Source organism: Eleutherodactylus coqui, chromosome 1 (genome assembly GCF_035609145.1).
Source record: "Eleutherodactylus coqui strain aEleCoq1 chromosome 1, aEleCoq1.hap1, whole genome shotgun sequence".
In the NCBI taxonomy this organism is placed as follows: domain Eukaryota; kingdom Metazoa; phylum Chordata; class Amphibia; order Anura; family Eleutherodactylidae; genus Eleutherodactylus; species Eleutherodactylus coqui.
Genome location: NC_089837.1, coordinates 101,851,359 through 101,875,697, shown reverse-complemented (window position 1 = coordinate 101,875,697; position 24,339 = coordinate 101,851,359). Strand labels below are relative to the sequence as shown.

The 24,339-nt window shown below is 45.1% G+C and overlaps 1 protein-coding gene across 1 annotated transcript; it reads left to right on the top strand.

Annotated features, from left to right (window-relative positions):
- The first annotated feature begins 1,411 nt into the window (after positions 1–1,411).
- On the top strand, positions 1,412–24,318 carry LOC136624592 (rab-like protein 3). The gene is made up of 4 exons (XM_066598584.1): positions 1,412–1,417; positions 1,773–2,265; positions 6,082–6,101; positions 24,262–24,318. The coding sequence occupies exons 1-4, from the start codon at positions 1,412–1,414 to the stop codon at positions 24,316–24,318; spliced, it is 576 nt and encodes a 191-aa protein (XP_066454681.1).
- Positions 24,319–24,339: the final 21 nt, after the last annotated feature.

The window sequence follows — 24,339 nt, the reverse complement described above, 5'->3', positions numbered from 1 at the left end:
CCCAGAAGTGCCGTATCAAGATGTTCAACCATGTACATAATTTTCACTGTCCCAGGCCGGAAATCCGGACTTCTTAGAATTGAGTGGGTGATTCTTTGCACTGGAGTTAATTGAATACGTGATTTTCTGTACAAGCCAGAGGCGCCAGTATCAAGATAATGACTGTTATATGATTTTCACTGTCTCAGTCCGCAAATCCGGACTTCCCATATATGGTTATGAGCCCATCACCCCCTTGGGGATGGGACAAAGGGTATAAGATCTCATGTAATCTGTAATAAAGCACGTTGGCACAGCCGAGAGCCATGTCCCGTGTGAGGAATGATACCAGATCCCTGTGTGGTGTCTCTTCTTACCGCCGGCAACGGGGCAAGTGGGGTGGGCCCGATTGGTGCTGTACTTAGAATTTTAACCCTGATACCGTGACCGGGGATCGCTCAACCAGGCCACCAGTCACTGCTCCAGGCACTCGGCGACCGTTGGTGGTCGTGAGCAAGGAGATTTAAAATCTCCCGGGCTCCCGCGAATGTGTCCGGAATGGTCCATGGAGGATGATCGCATCTGGATTAAAATGCGGAAACCTCCGAAAGGATGTTTCATCTCCTCTCACCGATCGCTTCGGTGAGGGGAGATGAAACGTCAACTTTTTAAAAAACTTTTACGTGATCGCCATTATCCATTGAACAATGGGGATCACAAGACCAGTAACTACATACCGTGGCTCCCCGTGACATATCTAGGCTCTCAGCTACCTTTGGCAGCCAGGAGCAGGGAGATTTTAAATTTCCCGGGCAATCCCTGACTTTTGCACATGCGTCCGCCATTATGCTGACGGGCGCATGCGGCGAAGCTGGGGTTAGGTTCATGGATAAAGATCCCATCAGGGGAACAAATCCAGGGACCTTGGGTATGTAATTTCATCTCCCGTCATGGCTTAAGATCCGAAAGGGGCGATGAAACTTTAACTTTTTAAACTTTTTTTTTTACACTTTTATTTTCGATGGATAACGGTGATCATGTGACCGGGAACCGCATACAGCGGTCCCCGGTCACATCTCCCTGCACTCAGCTATCTTTGACCAGCATTCTGAGCCACATTGGCAAGCCCGCCGCAGGTCCCGATCTTCGAGGGTCATCATGGAGGACGGGGGGGAGTATTTTCTCCTCCCTCATGGATTTGATCCATGAGGGGAGGGGAAACTTTAACTTTTTAAAACGTTTTTTTTAACTTTTCCGTGATCGCTGTTATCCAGTGGATGCGGTCCCCAGTGACTTATCCTGACTTCCGGCTATCGGTAAAATCTCCTACCTCCCGGCTACCTTCAGGAGCTGGGACCCAGGAGATTTCAAATTTGCCAGAGCTCCTGGCCTTCTGTGCATGCAACCACATCAGTTGGGGACAGCACGGAGGATGGGGGTGAGTAATCTAAGCTGCCTCCATGGATCCGATCCATGAGGTCAGCTGAATCTTTAGCTTTTTTAAAACTTTTTTTCACTTTATTGTGATCGGCGCTTTCCAATGGATAGCGCCAATCCCATTGCTGGGGGGGCTCCCCGGAGCATGGAATGACTGCTCCATGTTGTCAGCTACCTCCGGGCACCGACAGCATGGAGCTGTCACGTCCATAGCCCATGGGGCTTTAATCCCTGCAGGATGCATGTTTTTTTACGTCCTCAGGGATTAAAGCCCATTTAGGCAGGACATAAAAACACTATGGGCTGGTCACTAAGGGGTTAAAAATGATTGCAATAACTGGTGCTAGATAACTCAGGTATTGAAAAAATCGTCTTTGGTCCATTTGCTATGTCATGACCAAGTCCTGGGAAACCAATCATGGACAGTTGGCTGCTCGGTGGATGCCTGGCTGCATGAGTATCGGGAGAGGAACACGGGAGGGGAGACATTTTATATTGAGTTGTGGCACGTTGGAGGGTTGGTGGGCAGTGCAAGCAGCATGAAAAGCACCAGAGCCGTGTTCTACAATGGTGTTAACGGTATTGTCCTCGTTCATGATCTCACAAACAAGAAGACATCTCAGAACCTGAACTGCTTGTCCTTAGAAGACCTGAATCAACATCTACTGCCAGCAGGGGTGCTGGTTACCAACAGGGACTACAACCGGGAGCAGTTTGCAAACAACCAGATCCCTCTGCTGGTGATCGGCACCAAACTAGATCAGATCCCAGAGGCAAAACAGAACGAGGCTCTGACCCGCACTGCGTTTTTGTCTGAGGACTTCAACGCAGAGGAAATAAATCTGGATTACAAATGCCCCCACTGGATGTCCGGCTTCATCATTGTGTCATATGTGATGGATCTTGAGTCCCAAACAACCTCCCCCGAACCAAAGATTGTGAAATAAATACACAGGACACTTTCATTGGTGTTTAATTGACAACATTTTATTTGAAATAACATATTTTTATTCAGAGTCTCAAATCTAAGATCAGACCAATTGCTATAAGAAGACACTGAAAATGGCGCACCTCCGACTCACGAAGAGTCATCGTCCAGCACTCAGGAGAGGAAAAACCCCCTGTGGAGGAAACCGCTGGGGAGCCATGGCTGGAGGACGGCCCTCCCTCTGGGCTTAGGGGGTTAATGCCAATATATAACAGCATATTTTATCAGAATTGATACATTTCATCATACTTACAGTAATACATCCTATAACAGAACATATGATAGTTATTAGTAAACAAGGCGAGGGCAAAGCAGAGGCCCCGTGTGATGCCTAATGGAGATATCCAAATGTGACCTCTCCGGGCAGCGGATACTGGATATGATGGAGATCTGGCTGCAGCATCTGTCACCCCATGGATCGCTAGGGATCATATACATGATCTGGCTGGCTGCGCAGTTATGGCTGATTGGGCTGGCTAGGTAAATATGGCTGATCTGGCTGGCTAGGCGGGCGTCCCCTCCTCCCTCACAGATGGTGAAGCTCCAGGTATCCAGACACACCAAGCACCACGCTGCATCTGGCCGTATCCCCTTCCGTCATGGAGTTTTATTGTGTAGGCAGTTTATGACATAGGCCTAGCTGTGGATGACATCAGCACAGTTGCCATGGTGACTGCAGGTGTTTATCACCAAGGCCTCATCCACTTGAAGTCACCCATAATTAACTGTTTAATGACTAGTACTGTGCTTATCTACAATAGTTTTTTTATTTTTCCGTTGACATAGTTGTGCAAGGGCTCGTTTTTTGCGGGACGTCCTGTAGTTTGCGTTGGTACCATTTTAGAATAGATACAACTTTTTGATCGCTTTTTATTGCATTTTTTATTGGAGGCAGGCTAACAAATAAGGCATTTCTGCCGTTCTTTATTTTTTTTCCGACGACGTTCATCGTGCGGGATAAATAATGCGTTACTTTGATAGATTGGACTTTTATGGATCATAGCAAATCATACAATGATACCAAATATGTATTTTTGTTTTATTACTTAGATTCCTCTATTATAGATACAGTCATACCTCTACTTTTGTCGCCTTCGTCTTTCATCGATTTCCAGTTTTACCAATTCTTCATTGCAGAATTTTGCCTCTTCTTTCATCGCTTGCTTCTAGGTTCGCCGCCGGCCCACGTGACCTTGCTGCGTCGCAGCCGCGGCCCCTGCCGGTATTCACTGCCGTGATGAGCTTCTGACGGTGGCATGTGCCAGCAGGGAGGGCCCTGCGTGCCACCTCTGGCACGCGTGCCATAGGTTCGCCACCACTGTCCTATACTTTGGAACTTGCTACCTCAACCCATTAGACTCTCCACCACCTGAGAAAGATACAAAAGGAACTAGAAAACCCACTTTTCCGAAAAGTCTACAACCTACAGTAACCCTGATGCCACACAACAGGAGCATCATCTACCCTCACCATCTGTCTGTAAGTAGTGAAAAGTTTTGTTTGACCATTTTGACGAACGTTTGCAAAAAATACAGTTCAGGCCAAATTTGTTTGAATGAAACAGGAAATTGACAAAAATCCTTAAAACAGTTTTTTAACACTGTCACTCTGAGAGTGATATACAGGGCTATTATGGCTCTTAGGCCAGGTTATACACCAGTGTTGAGCACTAATGTTGAGCAAACTGAACCAGTAGAAGTCTGCTTTGGCTAGAACGTTACTAAATGCTTGGTTCGGGTTCATGCTGAACTGAACTTTTAGCAAAGTTCGACTCAAAACCGTGTACTACTGGTTGGGTTCGCTCAGCACTAACTGTAAGTCTCCGCGAGCAGGGTCCTTTCTCCCTCCACATCAACTGGTTAGTCATTTAGTAGATGTTTATCATTCCTGTCATTTTATATATGCAATGTGGTTACACTGTACATGTAGTAGTTAGAGATGAGCCAACGTACTCGTCCGAGCTTGATACTCGTTCGAGTATTAGCGTGTTCGAGATGCTCGTTACTCGTGACGAGTACCACGCGATGTTCGAGTTACTTTCACTTTCATCTCTGAGACGTTAGCGCGCTTTTCTGGCCAATAGAAAGACAGGGAAGGCATTACAACTTCCCCCTGCGACGTTCAAGCCCTATACCACCACCCTGCAGTGAGTGGCTGGGGAGATCAGATGTCACCTGAGTATATAAATCGTCCCCTCCCGCGGCTCGCCACAGATGCATTCTGACAGAGATCAGGGAAAGTGCTGCTGGTGCCAGAGCTGCTATAGGGAGAGCGTTAGGTGTTATTTTAGGATTCAAGAACCCCAACAGTCCTTCTTAGGGCCACATCTGACCGTGTGCAGTACTGTTGAGGCTGCTTTTAGCAGTGTTGCACAATTTTGTTTTTTTGTATATCGGCCGTGCAGAGCATTGCGTCCGCAGTCTGCAGTCATTGTACAGAGTATAGGGCCAGTACTGGTGAGGCAGGGAAAGAGATATTCAGGCTATATAGGCAGTGGGCTTTTTCCAAAAAATTGGGGAAAAATACTATATTTGGGCTGACTGTGACCATCTTCAGTTTACTGCGTGTCTGCTGGGGGTAGTAGTCCTAATTAATACGCAGCTAAGCGTTACAGCAGGCTTGCGCAAAATTGTTTCCTAGATCTGCTGTCTCTGTTACATCAGCGCTGTCATCCCGCCAGAGGGAAAGAGTATACATAATATTATACGCTGCCTACAGTATCTATCTGCTGGGGGTAGTAGTCCAAATTAATATGCAGCTAAGCGTTACAGCAGGCTTGCGCAAAATTGTTTCCTGGATCTGCTGTCTCTGTTACATGATCGCCGTCATCCCGCCAGAGGGAAACAGTATACATAATATTATACGCTGCCTACAGTATCTATCTGCTGGGGGTAGTAGTCCTAATTAATACGCAGCTAAGCGTTACAGCAGGCTTGCGCAAAATTGTTTCCTGGATCTGCTGTCTCTGTTACATGATCGCCGTCATCCTGCCAGAGGGAAAGAGTATACATAAAATTTTTCCGCTGCCTACAGTATCTATCTGCTGGGGGTAGTAGTCGTAATTAATACGCAGCTAAGCGTTACAGCAGGCTTGCGCAAAATTGTTTCCTGGATCTGCTGTCTCTGTTACATGATCGCCGTCATCCCGCCAGAGGGAAAGAGTATACATAATATTATACGCTGCCTACAGTATCTATCTGCTGGGGGTAGTAGTCCTAATTAATACGCAGCTAAGCGTTACAGCAGGCTTGCGCAAAATTGTTTCCTGGATCTGCTGTCTCTGTTACATGATCGCCGTTATCCCACCAGAGGGAAAGAGTATACATAATATTATACGCTGCCTACAGTATCTATCTGCTGGGGGTAGTAGTCCTAATTAATACGCAGCTAAGCGTTACAGCAGGCTTGCGCAAAATTGTTTCCTGGATCTGCTGTCTCTGTTACATGATCGCCGTCATCCCACCAGAGGGAAACAGTATACATAATATTATACGCTGCCTACAGTATCTATCTGCTGGGGGTAGTAGTCCTAATTAATACGCAGCTAAGCGTTACAGCAGGCTTGCGCAAAATTGTTTCCTGGATCTGCTGTCTCTGTTACATGATCACCGTCATCCCGCCAGAGGGAAACAGTATACATAATATTATACGCTGCCTACAGTATCTATCTGCTGGGGGTAGTAGTCCTAATTATTACGCAGCTAAGCGTTACAGCAGGCTTGCGCAAAATTGTTTCCTGGATCTGCTGTCTCTGTTACATGATCGCCGTCATCCCGCCAGAGGGAAAGAGTATACATAATATTATATGCTGCCTACAGTATCTATCTGCTGTGGGTAGTAGTCGTAATTAATACGCAGCTAAGCGTTACAGCAGGCTTGCGCAAAATTGTTTCCTGGATCTGCTGTCTCTGCTACATGATCGCCATCATCCTGCCAGAGGGAAACAGTATACATAATATTATACGCTGCCTACAGTATCTATCTGCTGGGGGTAGTAGTCCCAATTAATACGCAGCTAAGCGTTACAGCAGGCTTGCGCAAAATTGTTTCTTGGATCTGCTGTCTCTGTTACTTCAGCTCTGTCATCCTGCCAGAGGGAAAGAGTATACATAATATTATACGCTGCCTACAGTATCTATCTGCTGGGGGTAGTAGTCCTAGTTAATACGCAGCTAAGCGTTACAGCAGGCTTGCGCAAAATTGTTTCCTGGATCTGCTGTCTCTGTTACATGATCGCCGTCATCCCGCCAGAGGGAAACAGTATACACAATATTATACGCTGCCTACAGTATCTATCTTCTGGGGGTAGTAGTCCTAGTTAATACGCAGCTAAGCGTTACAGCAGGCTTGCGCAAAATTGTTTCCTGGATCTGCTGTCTCTGTTACATCAGCGCTGTCATCCCGCCAGAGGGAAACAGTATACATAATATTATACGCTGCCTACAGTATCTGTCTGCTGTGTCAGCTCAGCATTTTAAAAAAATAGAAGCAAAATACTTAAGGCCTACTACTGGCCTTTGGCCACTTGACTGCTTCTGCGCTGTGAATTCCACTAGCTCAGTCATACGCACCTACGTCTCACTACAGGCGTGCGCAAAATTGTTTCCTGGCTCTGCTGTGCGTTCCGTAAGGGAAGTCAGCCTCCAACCACAGGCCAATAAGCGGCACATTTAATTACAGCGTTCTGTTTCTGCACTACTGGTAATACAGCATGCTGAGGGGTAGGGGTAGGCCTAGAGGACGTGGACGCGGGCGAGGACGCGGAGGCCCAAGTCAGGGTGTGGGCACAGGCCAAGCTCCTGATCCAGGTGTATCGCAGCCGACTGCTGCGGGATTAGGAGAGAGGCACGTTTCTGGCGTCCCCACATTCATCTCACAATTAATGGGTCCACGCGGTAGACCTTTATTAGAAAATGAGCAGTGTGAGCAGGTCCTGTCGTGGATGGCAGAAAGTGCATCCAGCAATCTATCTACCACCCAGAGTTCTACGCCGACCACTGCTGCAACTCTGAATCCTCTGGCTGCTGCTCCTCCTTCCTCCCAGCCTCCTCACTCCATTACAATGACACATTCTGAGGAGCAGGCAGACTCCCAGGAACTGTTCTCGGGCCCCTGCCCAGAATGGGCAGCAATGGTTCCGAATCCTCTCCCACTGGAGGAGTTTGTCGTGACCGATGCCCAACCTTTTGAAAGTTCCCGGGGTCCGGGGGATGAGGCTGGGGACTTCCGGCAACTGTCTCAAGAGCTTTCAGTGGGTGAGGAGGACGATGACGATGAGACACAGTTGTCTATCACTCAGGTAGTTGTAATTGGAGTAAGTACGAGGGAGGAGCGCACAGAGGATTCGGAAGAAGAGCAGCAGGACGATGAGGTGACTGACCCCATCTGGTTTGCTACGCCTACTGAGGACAGGTCTTCAGAGGGGGAGGCAAGTGCAGCAGCAGGGCAGGTTGGAAGACGCAGTGCGGTGGCCAGGGGTAGAGGCAGGGCCAGACCGAATAATCCACCAATTGTTTCCCAAAGCGCCCCCTCGCTCCATGCCACCCTGCAGAGGCCGAGGTGCTCAAAGGTCTGGTAGTTTTTCACTGAGAATGCAGACGACCGACGAACAGTGATGTGCAACCTTTGTCGCGCCAAGATCAGCCGGGGAGCCACCACAACCAGCCTCACCACCACCAGCATGCGCAGACATATGATGGCCAAGCACCCCACAAGGTGGGACGAAGGCCGTTCACCGCCTCCGGTTTGCATCGCTGCCTCTCCCCCTGTGCCCCAACCTTCCACTGAGATCCAACCCCCTCTCAGGACACAGGCACTACCGTCTCCTGGCCTGCACCCACACCCTCACCTCCGCTGTGCTCGGCCCCATCCACCAATGTCTCTCAGCGCACCGTCCAGCCGTCGATAGCGCAAGTGTTGGAGCGCAAGCGCAAGTATGCCGCCACGCACCCGCACGCTCAAGCGTTAAGTGTGCACATAGCCAAATTTATCAGCCTGGAGATGCTGCCGTATAGGGTTGTGGAAACGGAGGCTTTCAAAGGTATGATGGCAGCGGCGGCCCCGCACTACTCAGTTCCCAGTCGCCACTACTTTTCCCGATGTGCCGTCCCAGCCCAACATTGTACGCGCCCTCACCAACGCGGTTACTGCCAAGGTCCACTTAACAATGGACACGTGGACAAGCACAGGCGGGCAGGGCCACTATATCTCCCTGACGGCACATTGGGTGAATTTAGTGGAGGCTGGGACAGAGTCAGAGCCTGGGACCGGTCACGTCCTACCCACCCCCAGAATTGCGGGCCCCAGCTCGATGGTGGTATCTGCGGCGGTGTATGCTTCCTCCACTAAACCACCCTCCTCCTCCTCCTCTTCCTATGCAACCTCTGTCTCGCAATCAAGATGTGTCAGCAGCAGCACGTCGCCAGCAGTCGGTGTCGCGCGGCACGGCAGCACAGCGGTGGGCAAGCGTCAGCAGGCCGTGCTGAAACTACTCAGCTTAGGAGAGAAGAGGCCCACGAACTGCTGCAGGGTCTGACAGAGCAGACCGACCGCTGGCTTGCGCCGCTGAGCCTCCAACTGGGCATGGCCGTGTGTGACAACGGCCGTAACCTGGTGGCGGCTCTGCAGCTCGGCAGCCTCACGCACGTGCCATGCCTGGCCCATGTCTTTAATTTGGTGGTTCAGCGCTTTCTGAAAAGCTACCCACGCTTGTCAGACCTGCTCGGAAAGGTGCGCCGGCTCTGCGCACATTTCCGCAAGTCCCACACGGACGCTGCCACCCTGCGCACCCTGCAACATCGGTTTCATCTGCCAGTGCACCGACTGCTGTGTGACGTGCCCACACGGTGGAACTCTACGCTCCACATGTTGGCCAGGCTCTATGAGCAGCGTAGAGCTATAGTGGAATACCAACTCCAACATGGGCGGCGCAGTGGGAGTCAGCCTCCTCAATTCTTTACAGAAGAGTGGGCCTGGTTGGCAGACATCTGCCAGGTCCTTGGAAACTTTGAGGAGTCTACCAAGATGGTTAGCGGCGATGCTGCAATCATTAGCGTCACCATTCCTCTGCTATGCCTCTTGAGAAGTTCCCTGGAAAGCATAAAGGCAGACGCTTTGCGTTCGGAAACAGAGGCGGGGGAAGACAGTATGTCGCTGGATAGTCAGAGCACCCTCCTGTCTATATCTCAGCGCGTTGAGGAGGAGGAGGAGGAGCATGAGGAGGATGAGGAGGAGGGGGAAGAGACAGCTTGGCCCACTGCTGAGGGTACCCATGCTGCTTGCCTGTCATCCTTTCAGCGTGTATGGCCTGAGGAGGAGGAGGAGGATCCTGAAAGTGATCTTCCTAGTGAGGACAGCCATGTGTTGCGTACAGGTACCCTGGCACATATGGCTGACTTCATGTTAGGATGCCTTTCTCGTGACCCTCGCGTTACACGCATTCTGGCCACTACGGATTACTGGGTGTACACACTGCTCGACCCATGGTATAAGGAGAACCTTTCCACTCTCATACCCGAAGAGGAAAGGGGTTCGAGAGTGATGCTATACCACAGGACCCTGGCGGACAAACTGATGGTAAAATTCCCATCCGACAGCGCTAGTGGCCGAAGGCGCAGTTCCGAGGGCCAGGTAGCAGGGGAGGCGCAGAGATCAGGCAGCATGTACAGCACAGGCAGGGGAACACTCTCTAAGGCCTTTGACAGCTTTCTGGCTCCCCAGCAAGACTGTGTCACCGCTCCCCAGTCAAGGCTGAGTCGGCGGGAGCACTGTAAAAGGATGGTGAGGGAGTACGTAGCCGGTCGCACGACCGTCCTCCGTGACGCCTCTTCCCCCTACAACTACTGGGTGTCGAAGCTGGACACGTGGCCTGAACTCGCACTGTATGCCCTGGAGGTGCTTGCTTGTCCTGCGGCTAGCGTCTTGTCAGAGAGGGTGTTTAGTGCGGCTGGGGGAATCATTACAGATAAGCGTACCCGCCTGTCAACCGACAGTGCCGACAGGCTTACACTCATCAAGATGAACAAAGCCTGGATTTCCCCAGACTTCTCTTCTCCACCAGCGGACAGCAGCGATACCTAAACAATACGTAGGCTGCACCCGCGGATGGAAGCAGTGTTCTCTATCACCATCAAAAACGTGGACCTTTTAGCTTCATCAATCTGTGTATAATATTCCTCCTCCTCCTCCTGCTCCTCCTCCTGAAACCTGATGTAATCACGCCAAACGGGCAATTTTTCTTAGGCCCACAAGGCTCAGTCATATAATTTTTGTAAACAATTTTTATACGTTTCAATGCTCATTAAAGCGTTGAAACTTTCACCTGAACCAATTTTTATTTTAACTGGGCTGCCTCCAGGCCTAGTTACAAATTAAGCCACATTAACCAAAGCGATTAATGGGTTTCACCTGCCCTCTTGGTTGGGCATGGGCAATTTTTCTGACGTACATTAGTACTGTTGGTACACCAATTTTTTGGGGCCCTCGCCTACAGTGTAATCCAATTAATTTTTTGCCCACCTGCATTAAAGTTGACGTTACATCAGCTGTGCTGGGCACTGCAATGGGATATATTTATGTACCGCCGGTGGGTTCCAGGGAGCCACCCATGCTGTGGGTCCACAGGGAGTTGTAACTGCATGTGTCCACTTCTAAAGAACCCCAGTCTGACTGGGCCATGCAGTGTGGGCCGAAGCCCACCTGCATTAAACATGACATTACCTCAGCTGTGATGGGCAATGCAATGGGATATATTTATGTACCGCTGGTGGCTTCCTGGCACCCACCCATGCTGTGGGTCCACACGGACTTCACAATAGGGAGTTGTTCCTGCCTGTGTCTATGAATTAAAAACCCCGGTGAGGTTGGGGCATGCAGTGTGGGCCGAAGCCCACCTGCATTTAATCGGACGTTACCTCAGCTGTGATGGGCACTGCAATGGGATACATTAATGTACAGCCGGTGGGTTCCAGGGAGCCACCCATGCTGTGGGTGCACACGGAATTCCCATTGCGGAGTTGTACCTGCCTGTGACTATTTATAAAAAACCGCGGTCTGACTGGGGCATGCAGACACCTTGACAGAATGAATAGTGTGTGGCACATAGGTTCCCCATTGCTATGCCCACGTGTGCAGCTCCTGATGGCGGTGGCACAGGATTATATTTCTCATTGCTTCTGTACAGCATTGTGGGCTATCGCCCCGCCCCTTTTAAAGAGGGTTGCTGCCTAGCCGTTCCAACCCTCTGCAGTGTGTGCCTGCGGTTCCTCCTCATAGCAGACGCACTTATAAATAGACATGAGGGTGGTGTGGCATGAGTGCAGCTGAAGGCTGCGCAGGGACACTTTGGTGTGCGCTGTGGACACTGCGTCATGCGGGGGGGGGGGGGGGTAGTTGGGCAGCATGTAACCCAGGAGAAGTGGCAGCGGAGTGTCATGCAGGCAGTGATTGTGCTTTGTTGGAGGTAGTGTGGTGCTTAGCTAAGGTATGCATTGCTAATGAGGGATTTTCAGAAGTAAAAGTTGTTGGGAGGGGGGGGGGCCCACTCTTGCCGCTATTGTGGCTTAATAGTGGGACCTGGGAACTTGAGATGCAGCCCAACATGTAGCCCCTCGCCTGCCCTATCCGTTGCTGTGTCGTTCCCATCACTTTCTTGAATTGCCCAGATTTTCACAAATGGAAACCTTAGCGAGCATCGGTGATATACAAAAATGCTCGGGTCGCCCATTGACTTCAATGGGGCTCGTTACTCGAAACGAACCCTCGAGCATCGCGATAATTTCGTCCCGAGTAACGAGCACCCGAACATTTTGGTGCTCGCTCATCTCTAGTAGTAGTATATGTAGTTTATAAGTAGTTAAACCCCTATTTTTCACTTGAACTGGAATTAATAGCGCTTTAAAACGAATAACAATGATAATAATTTCGGCCCTCTGCCTGTCATAATCTCCATATTCCTAAAGTAAATTCTAGTCCAATTTATCAGGCAACAGCGGATTTTGCCTATTTCTTATATGAGCTAGCTATATAATCCTATTGAGTGTAATACTACTAGTCTGACCACATATGGGATATTGTGTGCAGTTTTTGACACCAGTGTAGAAAAAAGACATAGTAGAGGTTAAAAGAAACCTGTGAGGAGGATTTAGTCCCCAAACTGCCACCAACCTGTAGTCCATTAATTGCAGGCGAAGTAGAGTGAGGTGTACTGGCCCTGACTTCAACTGCACACTGCGATTGTGCCAGATCTCACCTGGACTGGGCGACTTTGAGCAAGTCAGGAGGTGGACCAGACAGCATGACTTCAAAGGAGCGGCGGTGCCCCCATGACTCTTTGCAGAAAGATAAAAAATAGAGCATGTGCTGCTTCATTTGCACATTATGCTGCCTAATTGGTTAGAGGATACAAAGGCATAATTGCCATCCTCTATAACAGGTTGGTGGTGGTTTGGGGTCTACATTCTGCTGGAGTACCCTTTAAGTTGGTTCAAAGGCAGACAGACACCCAAAATACTAAATGGATTGGGTGGAATGAAACACCCAGAGAGATTATCCAAACTGGAGTTATTATTATGGAAAAAAGACCTAAAAACTATGAAAAAAACTAAAAACCTAAAGACTAAGTATAAATAGCAAAAGGTCAATACAGAGAGCTGCGTAATGATCTATTTATGCCCAGAATTTTCACATGGGTTAATCCACCACATTTCAAAGAAAGGTTTCTACACAAACATAGACAGGGATTCTTTACAGTAAGAGCAGTGAGACTTTCTTGAGTTAAATAATATTTTTAATGTCTCTGGGTCCTAGTGCCCTCCTATTGTTTCCAAGTTTTTTCGATGGGTCTGGCAATAGGGATTCCTTAGTACTATTTAGGGACAGCAGTGGAGGGAATGCCTGTGATTGGGTAATGTTTCCCCTGCATGGCTTGGACTAGAGTGATAGTATAAGAAGAGAGAGGTAGTGGGGCCTAGGGATTTGGAGTGGAGAGTAGAGTTGAGCAAAGAAGTGAGAAGAAGGGGAGGAGAGCTAAGGACATAGGAGCCAGTGTGATGGGGAGACAACAAGGTGTGAGTACTAACATCATCTCCATGTCAGATAAGGGGAGAGAATAAGAAGATGTAGGATTACAGCAGTGAAGGATTAGCACCGTAGGAGGAGAGAAAAGTCGGGGCCAAGGACTAAGCTAAATGTGTCAGAAAGCAAAGACAAGGAAAGAAAGAGTAACCTAAATTCACATTAAGATAATGTCAGATAACAGAACAAAATAAAAGTCAAGTCAGTGTCTACAGTCATCTTGAAGATAAGTCAAGTAGATTCATCTTTGTATTTAATTAAATTATTTATTTCTCCCATTTTTGTATTTATTATTTTTGTCTGCAACGGGTCCCTATTCGTATATGGACTGGCGTTACGACAAATCACCATCTTACCCTACCCGAATCCATGGGTAGCACTCCGCTGGGAGTTACCACCTTACTCTACCCGACTCCACGGGTAGCACCTTGGGTTGAGAACTGCCAAGGCGTAACATCTATTTACCATTGTGCAGTGCGGACGCAGGCCGCGTCTGAAAGGTAAAGGAGCAGCAGCGCCACCGTTACTATCATCATTTCATCATAGCCCGCTGCATGTGTTGCATACATTTGTTTCTGCAACAGTCTTGTTCTTATAGAGTTCCTCTCTACTGTAAGTCCTTGGGGTTTCTGGGTATTGGGAGATACCTAGGAAATGACATAGGTGAAATTCAATTTCTGCTTTCTAGTGTCTAACATTGTTACACGAGGGTTGATAATAATATACATAGTAACCATGTAAAGATGTCACTAAGATTCTGATGCTTTGAACAAGTATCACCAGCATTTGTAACTATTTTTATACATAATTCCGGTTATGCAACATGTTTTTCGGTAATTTTGATACTTCTATTCCTATTCCTCTTACTGACCATGTAAATATAAATTTGAGATTTGTAAAGTGTGTAACCTTTATACTATTGTCAATAGAAGTCAATCAAATTCCATATGCCATTGTTATAGTGGTAACTGTTCTCCTTATTGCCTGAACTCGTTTTTATAAAAGGCGCCATATGGTGGCAGCGAACTCTTTCGACCTATCATTGATCAATACCCAACTGCCAAATTAAATGGTGTTTGAGTTATTAGGCTCACAATATTAAGTTTCTTCATTTTAATAATGTTTTATCATCTGATTACCTGTATATTAGTACAGGTGCAGTTAATGAAGTCATAGTGTGCCATAAAGCTCAGCCAAAAATCTTCCAATTTATTAATGTCACCGATCAGCTTGCTATATCTGCCTAGCAAATATAGGTTTTAATGAGATGCTTGTTATCTGGCAGTCAGGCCGGCTTCATGCAGCATATAGCTGATAGCTCCTGTTATTCTACGATGTTGCCTAACAACCCTGCGTAAGCGTGATTCCTCCAATATGTGTACAATGTCTGTGTTCAGTAGGGATGAGGGAAAGGGCTTCACACATGAGAACACACAGTACAGTACTAAAAGATGTACTTCACGTGTCAATAGAATAAAATGCACTTGCTGTACCTGGATATCTCGAAATTTGCTGATTTCTGAAACATTAACTAAATAGCTTAGGAATGGAGGAGTGATGCAGCGGAAAGGTGAAAAACTGACAACAGCTCATAAGCTGTCATGTGTGTACATGTGGAATAACACTATTTCTGGTCATTGTATGACTTGCATCCTGCATCTTGCACATTTTCCTCTCTGTAGGGTGTGTACATCTGATTCTCCATCCTATCAGAACTGGTGGGAGGAGCTGCTGCGGTGCTATGTGTGCTGTGCTCTATAGACTGTATACAGAGAACTATAGAGAGATCCTGCTTTCTAAATGCTTATTACACACACAGGCATAACAGCATTCTGTAGAGGTTTACAGAGAGATTTAGCAGTATACATGTGTATAAACGCCAGAAGATCTCACCATTAGCTCTACTTGCAGCTCTCTGTGTGTGAATATCTCCCCTTTTTTCTTCTCTCCCTCCTCTATGATTACAGTTTAATGAGCAGGAAGACTCATCCCCTGCTCCTGTGTTCTAGTGTTCCCTTATCAATCAAGAGCTAGCAGATAGTGATCATCAAGCTAGGGGAAAGGGACCCAGTAATTTAGAGGAATTGTTCAGCACAAAAAACGTAATTTTAGGTATATAAAGTACATAGCAGTTTTGCCAATTATCGTACTGGCTATCATATAAGCACAAGCTGTTTGAAAAGTTAGTGACCCTTTAAACCTTTTACTTGACACAACAAAATGACAAAACACTGGAAAAAAAATTAATTAAATGGTTTGATCCCTTAGGGACAGTCCCAATACTTTAACAATATATACAAAGTAACAGAAGATCAGTCTTATCCAGCAGGAGAGGCACTATAGATGCGTTATAACTAACTGGCAAGGGCAGGGGTCCTTAGGGAGACAGCTGGACTCAGTTTTCCTGGTCACAATTCTCCGCAGTCAATCAGTGCTTGGTTGGTTGCCTCTTGCTATTCATAACTGTTCCAGACATGTTGCCTGTAGCCCGATCACAATCCTTAAAGATGTGGCTCCTCAACTACTACAGACCTTCTTAATCACAGTCTTTTACCCAAGTAATGCTGCTACACTGCTCTTCTGAAGGGAAGATACACATAGCAAGTGCATAAGCCCAATGATGGTTTCAGCACCATCTATCCCTGTTGACTCATGCATCACACATGTCAGAAGCTCTCTCACCGACTCCTGAAAAAAAAACTGGGATTGCTGCTACAGTGTTTGAATGTGAGATTGAAAAATAATTTTCACCAACATATATTATCTCTCTACTGAAATAAAATATTGTGTGAATGTGGTCTAACACGCAGTAGCTCATCCATTTATATCCTGTAAGCCACATTCAAACTTGAGTGATGTTTGGCGCCACAATGGTGTCAAAAATATCAACATAATGAATGTAGAGGAACACAAAATCTTGATCACAGTACCAATGTTATCATCATGGACCATATAATTAGCTCATTACTTGTTTCTGCAGAATTTGACACACAGACATCTTTAACTCCTCGATTTTCCAGGGACCTAGCTTTGTTTTATAACTTTCCCCTTGTTGTGCTCCCTGTAGGCCCCACATAGTAAGTGCCACTTTTCATGTCCCACGTACAATAAAATTGCCCACACTCAATAATAGTGCTCCCCTTATGCCCTCACTTAGTAATAATGCCCCAAATGGGCCCCTGACTCAGTAGTAAAGGCTGCACATAGGTTCCCACTCAGTAACAATCCCCTCACAGGCTCCCACTCAGTAACAATCCTCTCACAGGCTCCCACTCAATAAAATCCCTCACGGGCACCCACTCAGTAATAATGCCCTTAACAGGCTCTTACTAAGTAATAATCCCCCTCATAGGCCCTTATTCAATAATAATGCACCATATAGACCCCCACTCAGTAATTATTCCCCTCACAGGCAGGTTACCACTCACTGATAATGCCCCTTTTGGTAGCAATGCCCCTCATAGACCCCAGTCCCCCAACTCAGTAACGGTGGCACTCATAGGCCCCAGATTTCCCCACTCCCGCATTCAATAGCGGTGCCCTCCACTCAGTAGCAGTGTACAGTAAAAAGCAGTTATACTCATGTGTGTCGCTCCTCCCACTCCTGGCCTCTGCAATCCAGACTACCCACACAGCTTGCCTCTCGCCTAGAGTGATAATGTGAGTACTGAGGCCAGTTCCTGGCTGCAGCGATCACTTGTACATAATCGCTCTACCAAAAACTCAGTGGGCAGATTGCAGAGGTCAGGAGTGGGAAGAGCCGCACAGGTGAGTAGAACTTTTTTTTTTACATTTCACTAGCAGCAGATTATCAATAGGGATACTTTAGGTGGCTGTGTGCACCCCTGGAGCCTCTCTTACCTCTATTATAATCCGCCATTGGCTTTATGGTTCCTTCTAGGGGGGAATAGCTCTATAATATTATGTTAAGAATATATAACATTTTTTTCTGTCAGGAATCTGGAAAAATAAAAACCTCCTCTTTATGCCTCGGAGTGTTTGTTAGGCTAATAGAAGATATCTAAATTCACAAACAGTTGCACAAGAACTCTATCAAATCATGTTGTGCCTTGTTTTATAGATTTGCAGCTGTGGTTGGGCAATGAGAGGATAGAGGCAATAGTATTGATATCAGCAAAGCCTACTTCCTATTACTTTCCTGAGCACCTGAGGCATTCAGGCAAAAACGAACACACTAGGTGCACATTGACCCTCATCAAATAATCCTGTTTTCTACAGCCAGGTTCCCACAATACAGTTTTACATTCTATTCCTCTAATTTTATTGCAATAATCTCTTTCTTCTGTTAGAATGTTTGACATACAGGTTTTTGTGGAACTTTTTGTGACTATTTTTCATGCATTTTTTAAGCCAAAGCCAAGAGCAAAATCTAAAGGTATGGAAAATATAAAGAACGGACTTTTACTTCTCCTTCCTGCTGGATCCATTTCTGGCTTTGGCTAAAAAAACTGCCACAAAATCTTATGTGAAACCACTCTGGGTGTGCTTTTGGATTTATCATATCCTTTGTACAAGTACTCTAGCAGGGTAAAAAATACTAATTTTGGTGCATGATGTAATTTTACAAAAGTTTGCAAATTTTTACAATTTTCCGCCACACTCCCCACTTTTTGAAAAAGGTCAGTAGAAGGGTCAGCATCTCTTCAGGATGCCAGATGTACTATAATTCATGCCAGAAACAAGTGCAAATTATAGCTCAGATCTACTAATACACCGACTCATAGCTGGTGTCTCCTAATACATTGGCACATCTTAATTCAAGGAACCCATTTATGGCTTTGGCTCAAAAAACTATATGACAAACTGCCACAAAACTGCAGCGTTTTTCCAAAAAATGTTATGTGTGAAAATACCTACGCGTTGAAGCATTGCTTACAATTATTAGTGCATGGGCATTACTCTGTTTTGAGATGGTATTTAGGCCACATTCAGACAAGCATATTTTTAAATCCCTATTCGGTCCGTGTTTTGTGTACTGTAATACAGAGCTAATAAAAATACATACATTTTTCATACATTACAATTTATCTGTAGTATGTCCATATTACAAATTCATGTTGCAATAAGGTCTACTGAAATTGGCCTTACTTGTAGTTATGCATATGATGTTTCTTTCCCTTTTGTAAGTACACCCACACAAGATCATTCTCATTAGGGATCAGTTAGCCTGCCAGTATGTATACCAGCAATACTCAGTTGATCCTCTGGATGACTTCAAGTCTATGCTCCCAGTGACTGTTTACCGTATTTCCTACAATGTAAATGAGCACACGGAGTTCCTACAGCTCCATACTACACAGCAGTTGGTACTCCACGTGCCACCATATGGTCACAGTACATTGCTGTATTACAAGGTTATTCTGCATTACGGGATCTTGTAATAGCTGGAGGACTATTAGTCGGGGAACACTTGAATAAACTATCCTCTATTTCTGCTTAAAACACATGGACAGTAACTAGTATAGACAAAAAATGTCATTCTATCACTTAGAATAGTCACACATAAGATTTTAACCTAATTTTATTCTCAGGGGATTTTTTTTTCCTCCACAATTCTTTGTTAATTTTTCTACTACGCCTTCAAAGTTGTAGAAATTGTACAATCTTCCTGGTTGCAAAGAATAATATGTTCTAATAATGTTGTATTTTACTGTATGACTTGAAAGAAGTTTGCGAATGAAGAATTTTTAAATTATACTTGTTACGTCTGACTGGAATGTATTTGTTGCATCCTAAAAGGTCAAGTAAATTTACACATACAGTATAAATGCGGAGAACATAAAAATGTTAAAGAAAACTCAAAAACGGGGAAGACAGGGAATATAACCCTAAACCCTAAGATACAGGAAGACCCTACCCACTAGCGGAGCGTTCACCCTGATAAAGGCGACCCCACGTCGAGAAGCTGGGGCAACCCTGACGTTTCCTAGATGGTCGCAGGGAACAGTGGCAAAGGTTAGATAACACCTAATAAGTATTAAACCTCAATAATACAGGGAATACAATGTTCAATACCACAGATAAATAAGTAAACCACCAGCAGACTTATCTTAATGGGAATGCAAGTTGAAGCTGCAGACAGGAGCAGAAACACCTTCCGACTGAGAGTATAACTGGCATCTTCTATGAGGAGGAGCCAGAATAAATATACACAAACTGGTGCTGATTGGCTGGCCCACCTCCCTACCAACCAATCAGCGCATACACCAGCAGAAAAGTGTCTCTGTGGGCGTCCAGACCTGACTTAACAGTGCGGATGCACCGGTTAGGATCCGCACATGGACCAGGGTTGACGCAGTGACGTCACTTTGCTCCTGATCTCCATCACTTGGCAAGACAATACTTTTCTATATTTGATGCCACTTACCTGTGAAGGCACTAAACCTAGAATGAATGCATAAGAGAACGATTCGGATCACACAGCTATTCCTTTACATATTGTTGTTCATTGAATTTAATTGGAAATTGTTTGTTCTTAGTGTATTATTGGAGCGACCACTTGCAGACATGTGATGAACAGCAAGTAACCAGGGACATGATGTCCCCATGGTGCTGCATACATCTCAGCAATAACCACCTTAGTCAGCTAAATGAGTCAACAGACTGTTATCTGCTGATAACCAATTCATTACATATTGAACCGCAAAGGGGAAAATGATTTCCTATGCAGTGCGGCAGGTGAGTGCAGTGCTCCATAAGGAAGAATGCTATCATTAAGGGATTAGAAGGGATGCTGGATGAGTCTTCCATATTCGACTATTGAAAATTTGTGAAAGATCTAAGAGCATAAACACATAGGTAAGTGTAAAGTCCTTTCTTCATGTATAGCACTGTTCATTCATAGTTGGCAGGTTTCCTACTTGTAAAATCCATATGACAACTTTTTGTCATGTTTAGGTGACTTAATGTGTATACGCCGCATCAGTTATACATAAAGATGGAACATTGTTGCGTATGTCATGTTTTTATTTCAATGGGTCATTTTCAGTATTTGAGATGATGACCCTCCAGTTGGTCAAAAATGTAATAAGCCTCAAGTTGTGTTAAAGAGAAAAATGCTAAAAGTGAGATATGAGGTTCTGAATCACAGTAAATGGGTTGTTTGAGTCAATAAAACAGGGGCTTATTTATCTTAGCTGCTCTTTATCCAGTCTTCAGGTGCTTTTAGTCTCCTTCAGTAATCGGGATGGTCTTTGGACTTGGTATCCTAGAAACAAATTGTGCCAAATGCTTTGGTTTTCCAACTGGTTCTAATAAGGGACTTTTCACACGGGACGGAATATTCTGTAACAGCTGCTAACTGCGTACTTTGACGCGGAATTGCCGTCAGGATTCGGCTATTTTCAGTTCTGCACCAAAAACTGCAGTCTGGATTTGGTGATGAATATTCTGTAGAAGGGCTTATTCTTCAACACTGTTGTGGAATATTTCATTCCGTGTGGTAGGACCCTAACTCAATCCAAATGAATGTTGCTGCCATACATACCCTAGATGTTGCTTTCACTGATCCAGTTGGGTTTCATACTGCCACATTAAAGGTATTTTTAGGGAAGGCTCACCCTATAGCCCAATGAACATTTCTAGTGCCATGAAATTTAGTATCAGCAAACAATCAGATGTGAAATTTTCTAGAAAGCGTGTAGTTCCTCCTATCTTCATGTTTTGCCGTCCATATATTGTGTGTATGTGGTCTTGGATACAAACTTTCAACTTCTTTTGCACCTATTACAATTCACATTTGGTCCTCTGTCCTGAATACGGTACTTGAATACCACCATATCCAACGCCCACATATCAAAAAAAAGCATATATCAACGGACTGCCGAGGGTTCAAGCACTTCAAAGTGATATGCTACTGTGGAGAATATCTATGCTAAAATTATGATGTGGTATTGACTACGGTGAATTCTGTGGTGAAAATTTGCGCCATTTCCACAGCAAATGGAGCATGCTGAAGATTACAAAAGCGCGACTATCTTCCGTAGTAGTTTTTTTTTCTGCTATAAGTGAATTGGGTCTTGTTAAAACTCCATTGACTTACTCTGTACTGTACAATGACTCGGAATTTTGGTGTAAAATCTGCAGCTGAAGTTCCGCAACAATTTTACAATGTGTGATCTCCCCCTTAGAAGGAAGGAGGTGCCATAACAAGATGGTATAAAACTATATAAACTCTCTAAATAAGTAGACTGAAACTAAAAATGGACTTTGAAAACATGGCTGCTTTCTTCTAAAAACAGCACCACGCCTGTAATGGGTGAAGTGTGGTATTGCAGATCAGCTCCATCGAAATATGAATGGGGCAGTGCTGTAATACCACAAACGCGCTGTGAACAGATATGGTGCTGTTTTTGGAAGAAAGCAGCCATGTCTTTTTACATGTCTTGTATAGCCCCTTTAAAGGGCTTCTATCAATAACTATACTTTAAAGCAACCTTCCAGTCCAGAAACAAAGATGGCTCCCAGCTGCTCTGGCTACCTGATGCAAGCTGTGCATTAGTATGCATCATTGGTCTAAAGCACTATACACTGCTCCGATCGACCACATAAGCAGCATTGACCAGTCATATCAACACAGAGTATTGATGCATACTAAGGGACAGTGTACATAAAGTAGTCACAGAAGCAGTGTGGCCATCTTTGTTTCTCCAGGAGCAGAGGGTCGCCTTAAGGAAAATTTCCTATCACCTTTGAAGAAATTGCCTTGGGGTGCCGGGAGATTAGAGCCAAAGCCAAAGACTAGCCTCGTATTCTTTCTCTGCATTGATATCAGTTTCAGCAAAGAAGTGAAAGTTGAGTTGTCCCTATGAGACATGTCACATGTAATTATGGCAGTGGAAATAAGGGATAAAGTTGTCAAGGTCCAATATAAGTTCTCGTAACCTACAGGCCCTAGTACTCCAAAACAGTAACCATGAGTAGCACTAGAAGTAGCATGGTAAGGCTAAATCATCCTCTTGTTCTATTCAATTCCAGAAATTTCCCACTTTGTTCTTCATTTAAATGGAGGAAGGGGTGATAATGGTCCAAAATTTTCATCTTTGAACTTTTTAGCAGATGGTTAATGTGAGGGCACGATAAAGTCACTAAATATATCTATGCAGGCATTGAATGAAAGCTATAGGCTACTTGTGACTTTATAATTACTCTACAACATTTTCATGAAGGATGTTTCCACCATATCAACCAATCTTAGAGCTAAACCAAATAAAAACTATGTTTTCAGTGAATTTATGTAAAACTTGTGATACTAATAACCATAGATCCATATCAGGCACATTTTCAGTACCAGATATTAAGGCCATATAATTCCACATTGATGTGTATATGCCATGGTTGTCTGCACTACTGACTCTTCTGAGCCTCGATAATGGCGAGAACCTATTCAGGAGCCTCAATCTTAGAACCACAGAAACGCACCACTAATTTTTTACATGTAATATCCAACCTGATTGCATCCCTCTATATCATGGCCACACCAGATAACCCAAATCGTTTCTGGTTGTAATCTGAAGACAGTACTGCATTCTCTTCGGATGACAACTATTTCACTCAACACATTTGGCTAGGCCAAGCGTGCATGTGTTCTGAATGTAGAGAGGGGAGAAAACAGCTGCTAGACCTCATCTAATATATGTGGCCATCTTAACTAGGGCCAAACCGGCTTTAACCGATGTGAGATATTCAATTGTTGCTGATGTTTTTGAAACATAGTCATTTCCACAAAATATACAGGGTGATTCAAAAAGAAGGGTTCCAAAGTAAAGCTGATTTCTTCATAGATGAAATGACATACAACAGCTAGAACAACCTAAAACACCACATGTCTGATCAGAACTGGACTACTGAATTGACATCTGCTGTGTCACCAGCATCGAACATCTGTAGAAGAGTTCTTCCATCTTTTCATGTCATTCTGGCTGTTGTATGACAATATATGTATGAAGACAATGGCTTTACTTTTGCACCATTCTTTTTGAATGACCCTGAATAAATGGAAAGGATTATGGATGAGAGTGGACACGTTTTGTTCAGTTCAGTTCAGGTCATTATGTATTGTATCTGTCAGTAATAATTATTAACTTTTTAAAGTGGATTAAAAGTAAATGAAAGCAGAAGGTACAGGAAGTAACATGGGAGAACATTCAGTTAGACTGGTTTTACATCTGAGTCGAAACCTCTGGTTGGAGGTTCCATCGCAGATCTAGCTGAAAATACAAAAAAAGCAAAGCGCTTATCTTTCGTCCAAAAGCCTGGCAGATTGGCGGATAGCTGGTGCACCCCATTATAGACAATAGAGTCCATCTGGCACTGTTCTCTTCCATCTAGAGATGGAACCATTTGGCTGCAGGGATTCCCCTTTTCTGTTCCGCAAATGGAGCAGAAAAGCGGAATCCCCAACGCAAATGTGAAACTACCCTTATGTAGATGGGTAATATAAGGTTAGTTTTGTCATTTAGAATGGTACACTAGAATGAGGTCAGGAAACTAAAATGTCCACTAGAATCTCTTAGCAGTCAACAATCTGAAAAAAGATTGTAGTGCATGTTACTAGGAGGCATATTTGTTATCATGTTAAGATACAAAACTTACACTTGTTAATCAAGAACAGCAGGACAATGAAAAGAAGGTGAGGAAAACGTAGAAGAAACCAGTAAAGAGCTGCCTAAGTGCCAACACAAAAACTATACATATTGGTGTAGAGTATGGTAATGCTGAACCCCAATGTATATGACATTTTACCACTTCTATTTTTTTGGCAGGTTGTATTTACTTATCTTGAAGACTATGGGCATTTTAGGAAGACCTTATCTCCATGAACTCTACTGAATAATGAAGGA

What these genes read in the sequence shown, in the direction of transcription:
- LOC136624592 (XM_066598584.1), top strand. An exon ending in AGAGGAAATAAATCTGGATT is followed by an intron (nt 2,266 to 6,081) that starts ACAAATGCCCCC and finishes TATCTGCTGGGG; the next exon opens with GTAGTAGTCCTAATTATTAC. An exon ending in GTAGTAGTCCTAATTATTAC is followed by an intron (nt 6,102 to 24,261) that starts GCAGCTAAGCGT and finishes TTTTTTTGGCAG; the next exon opens with GTTGTATTTACTTATCTTGA.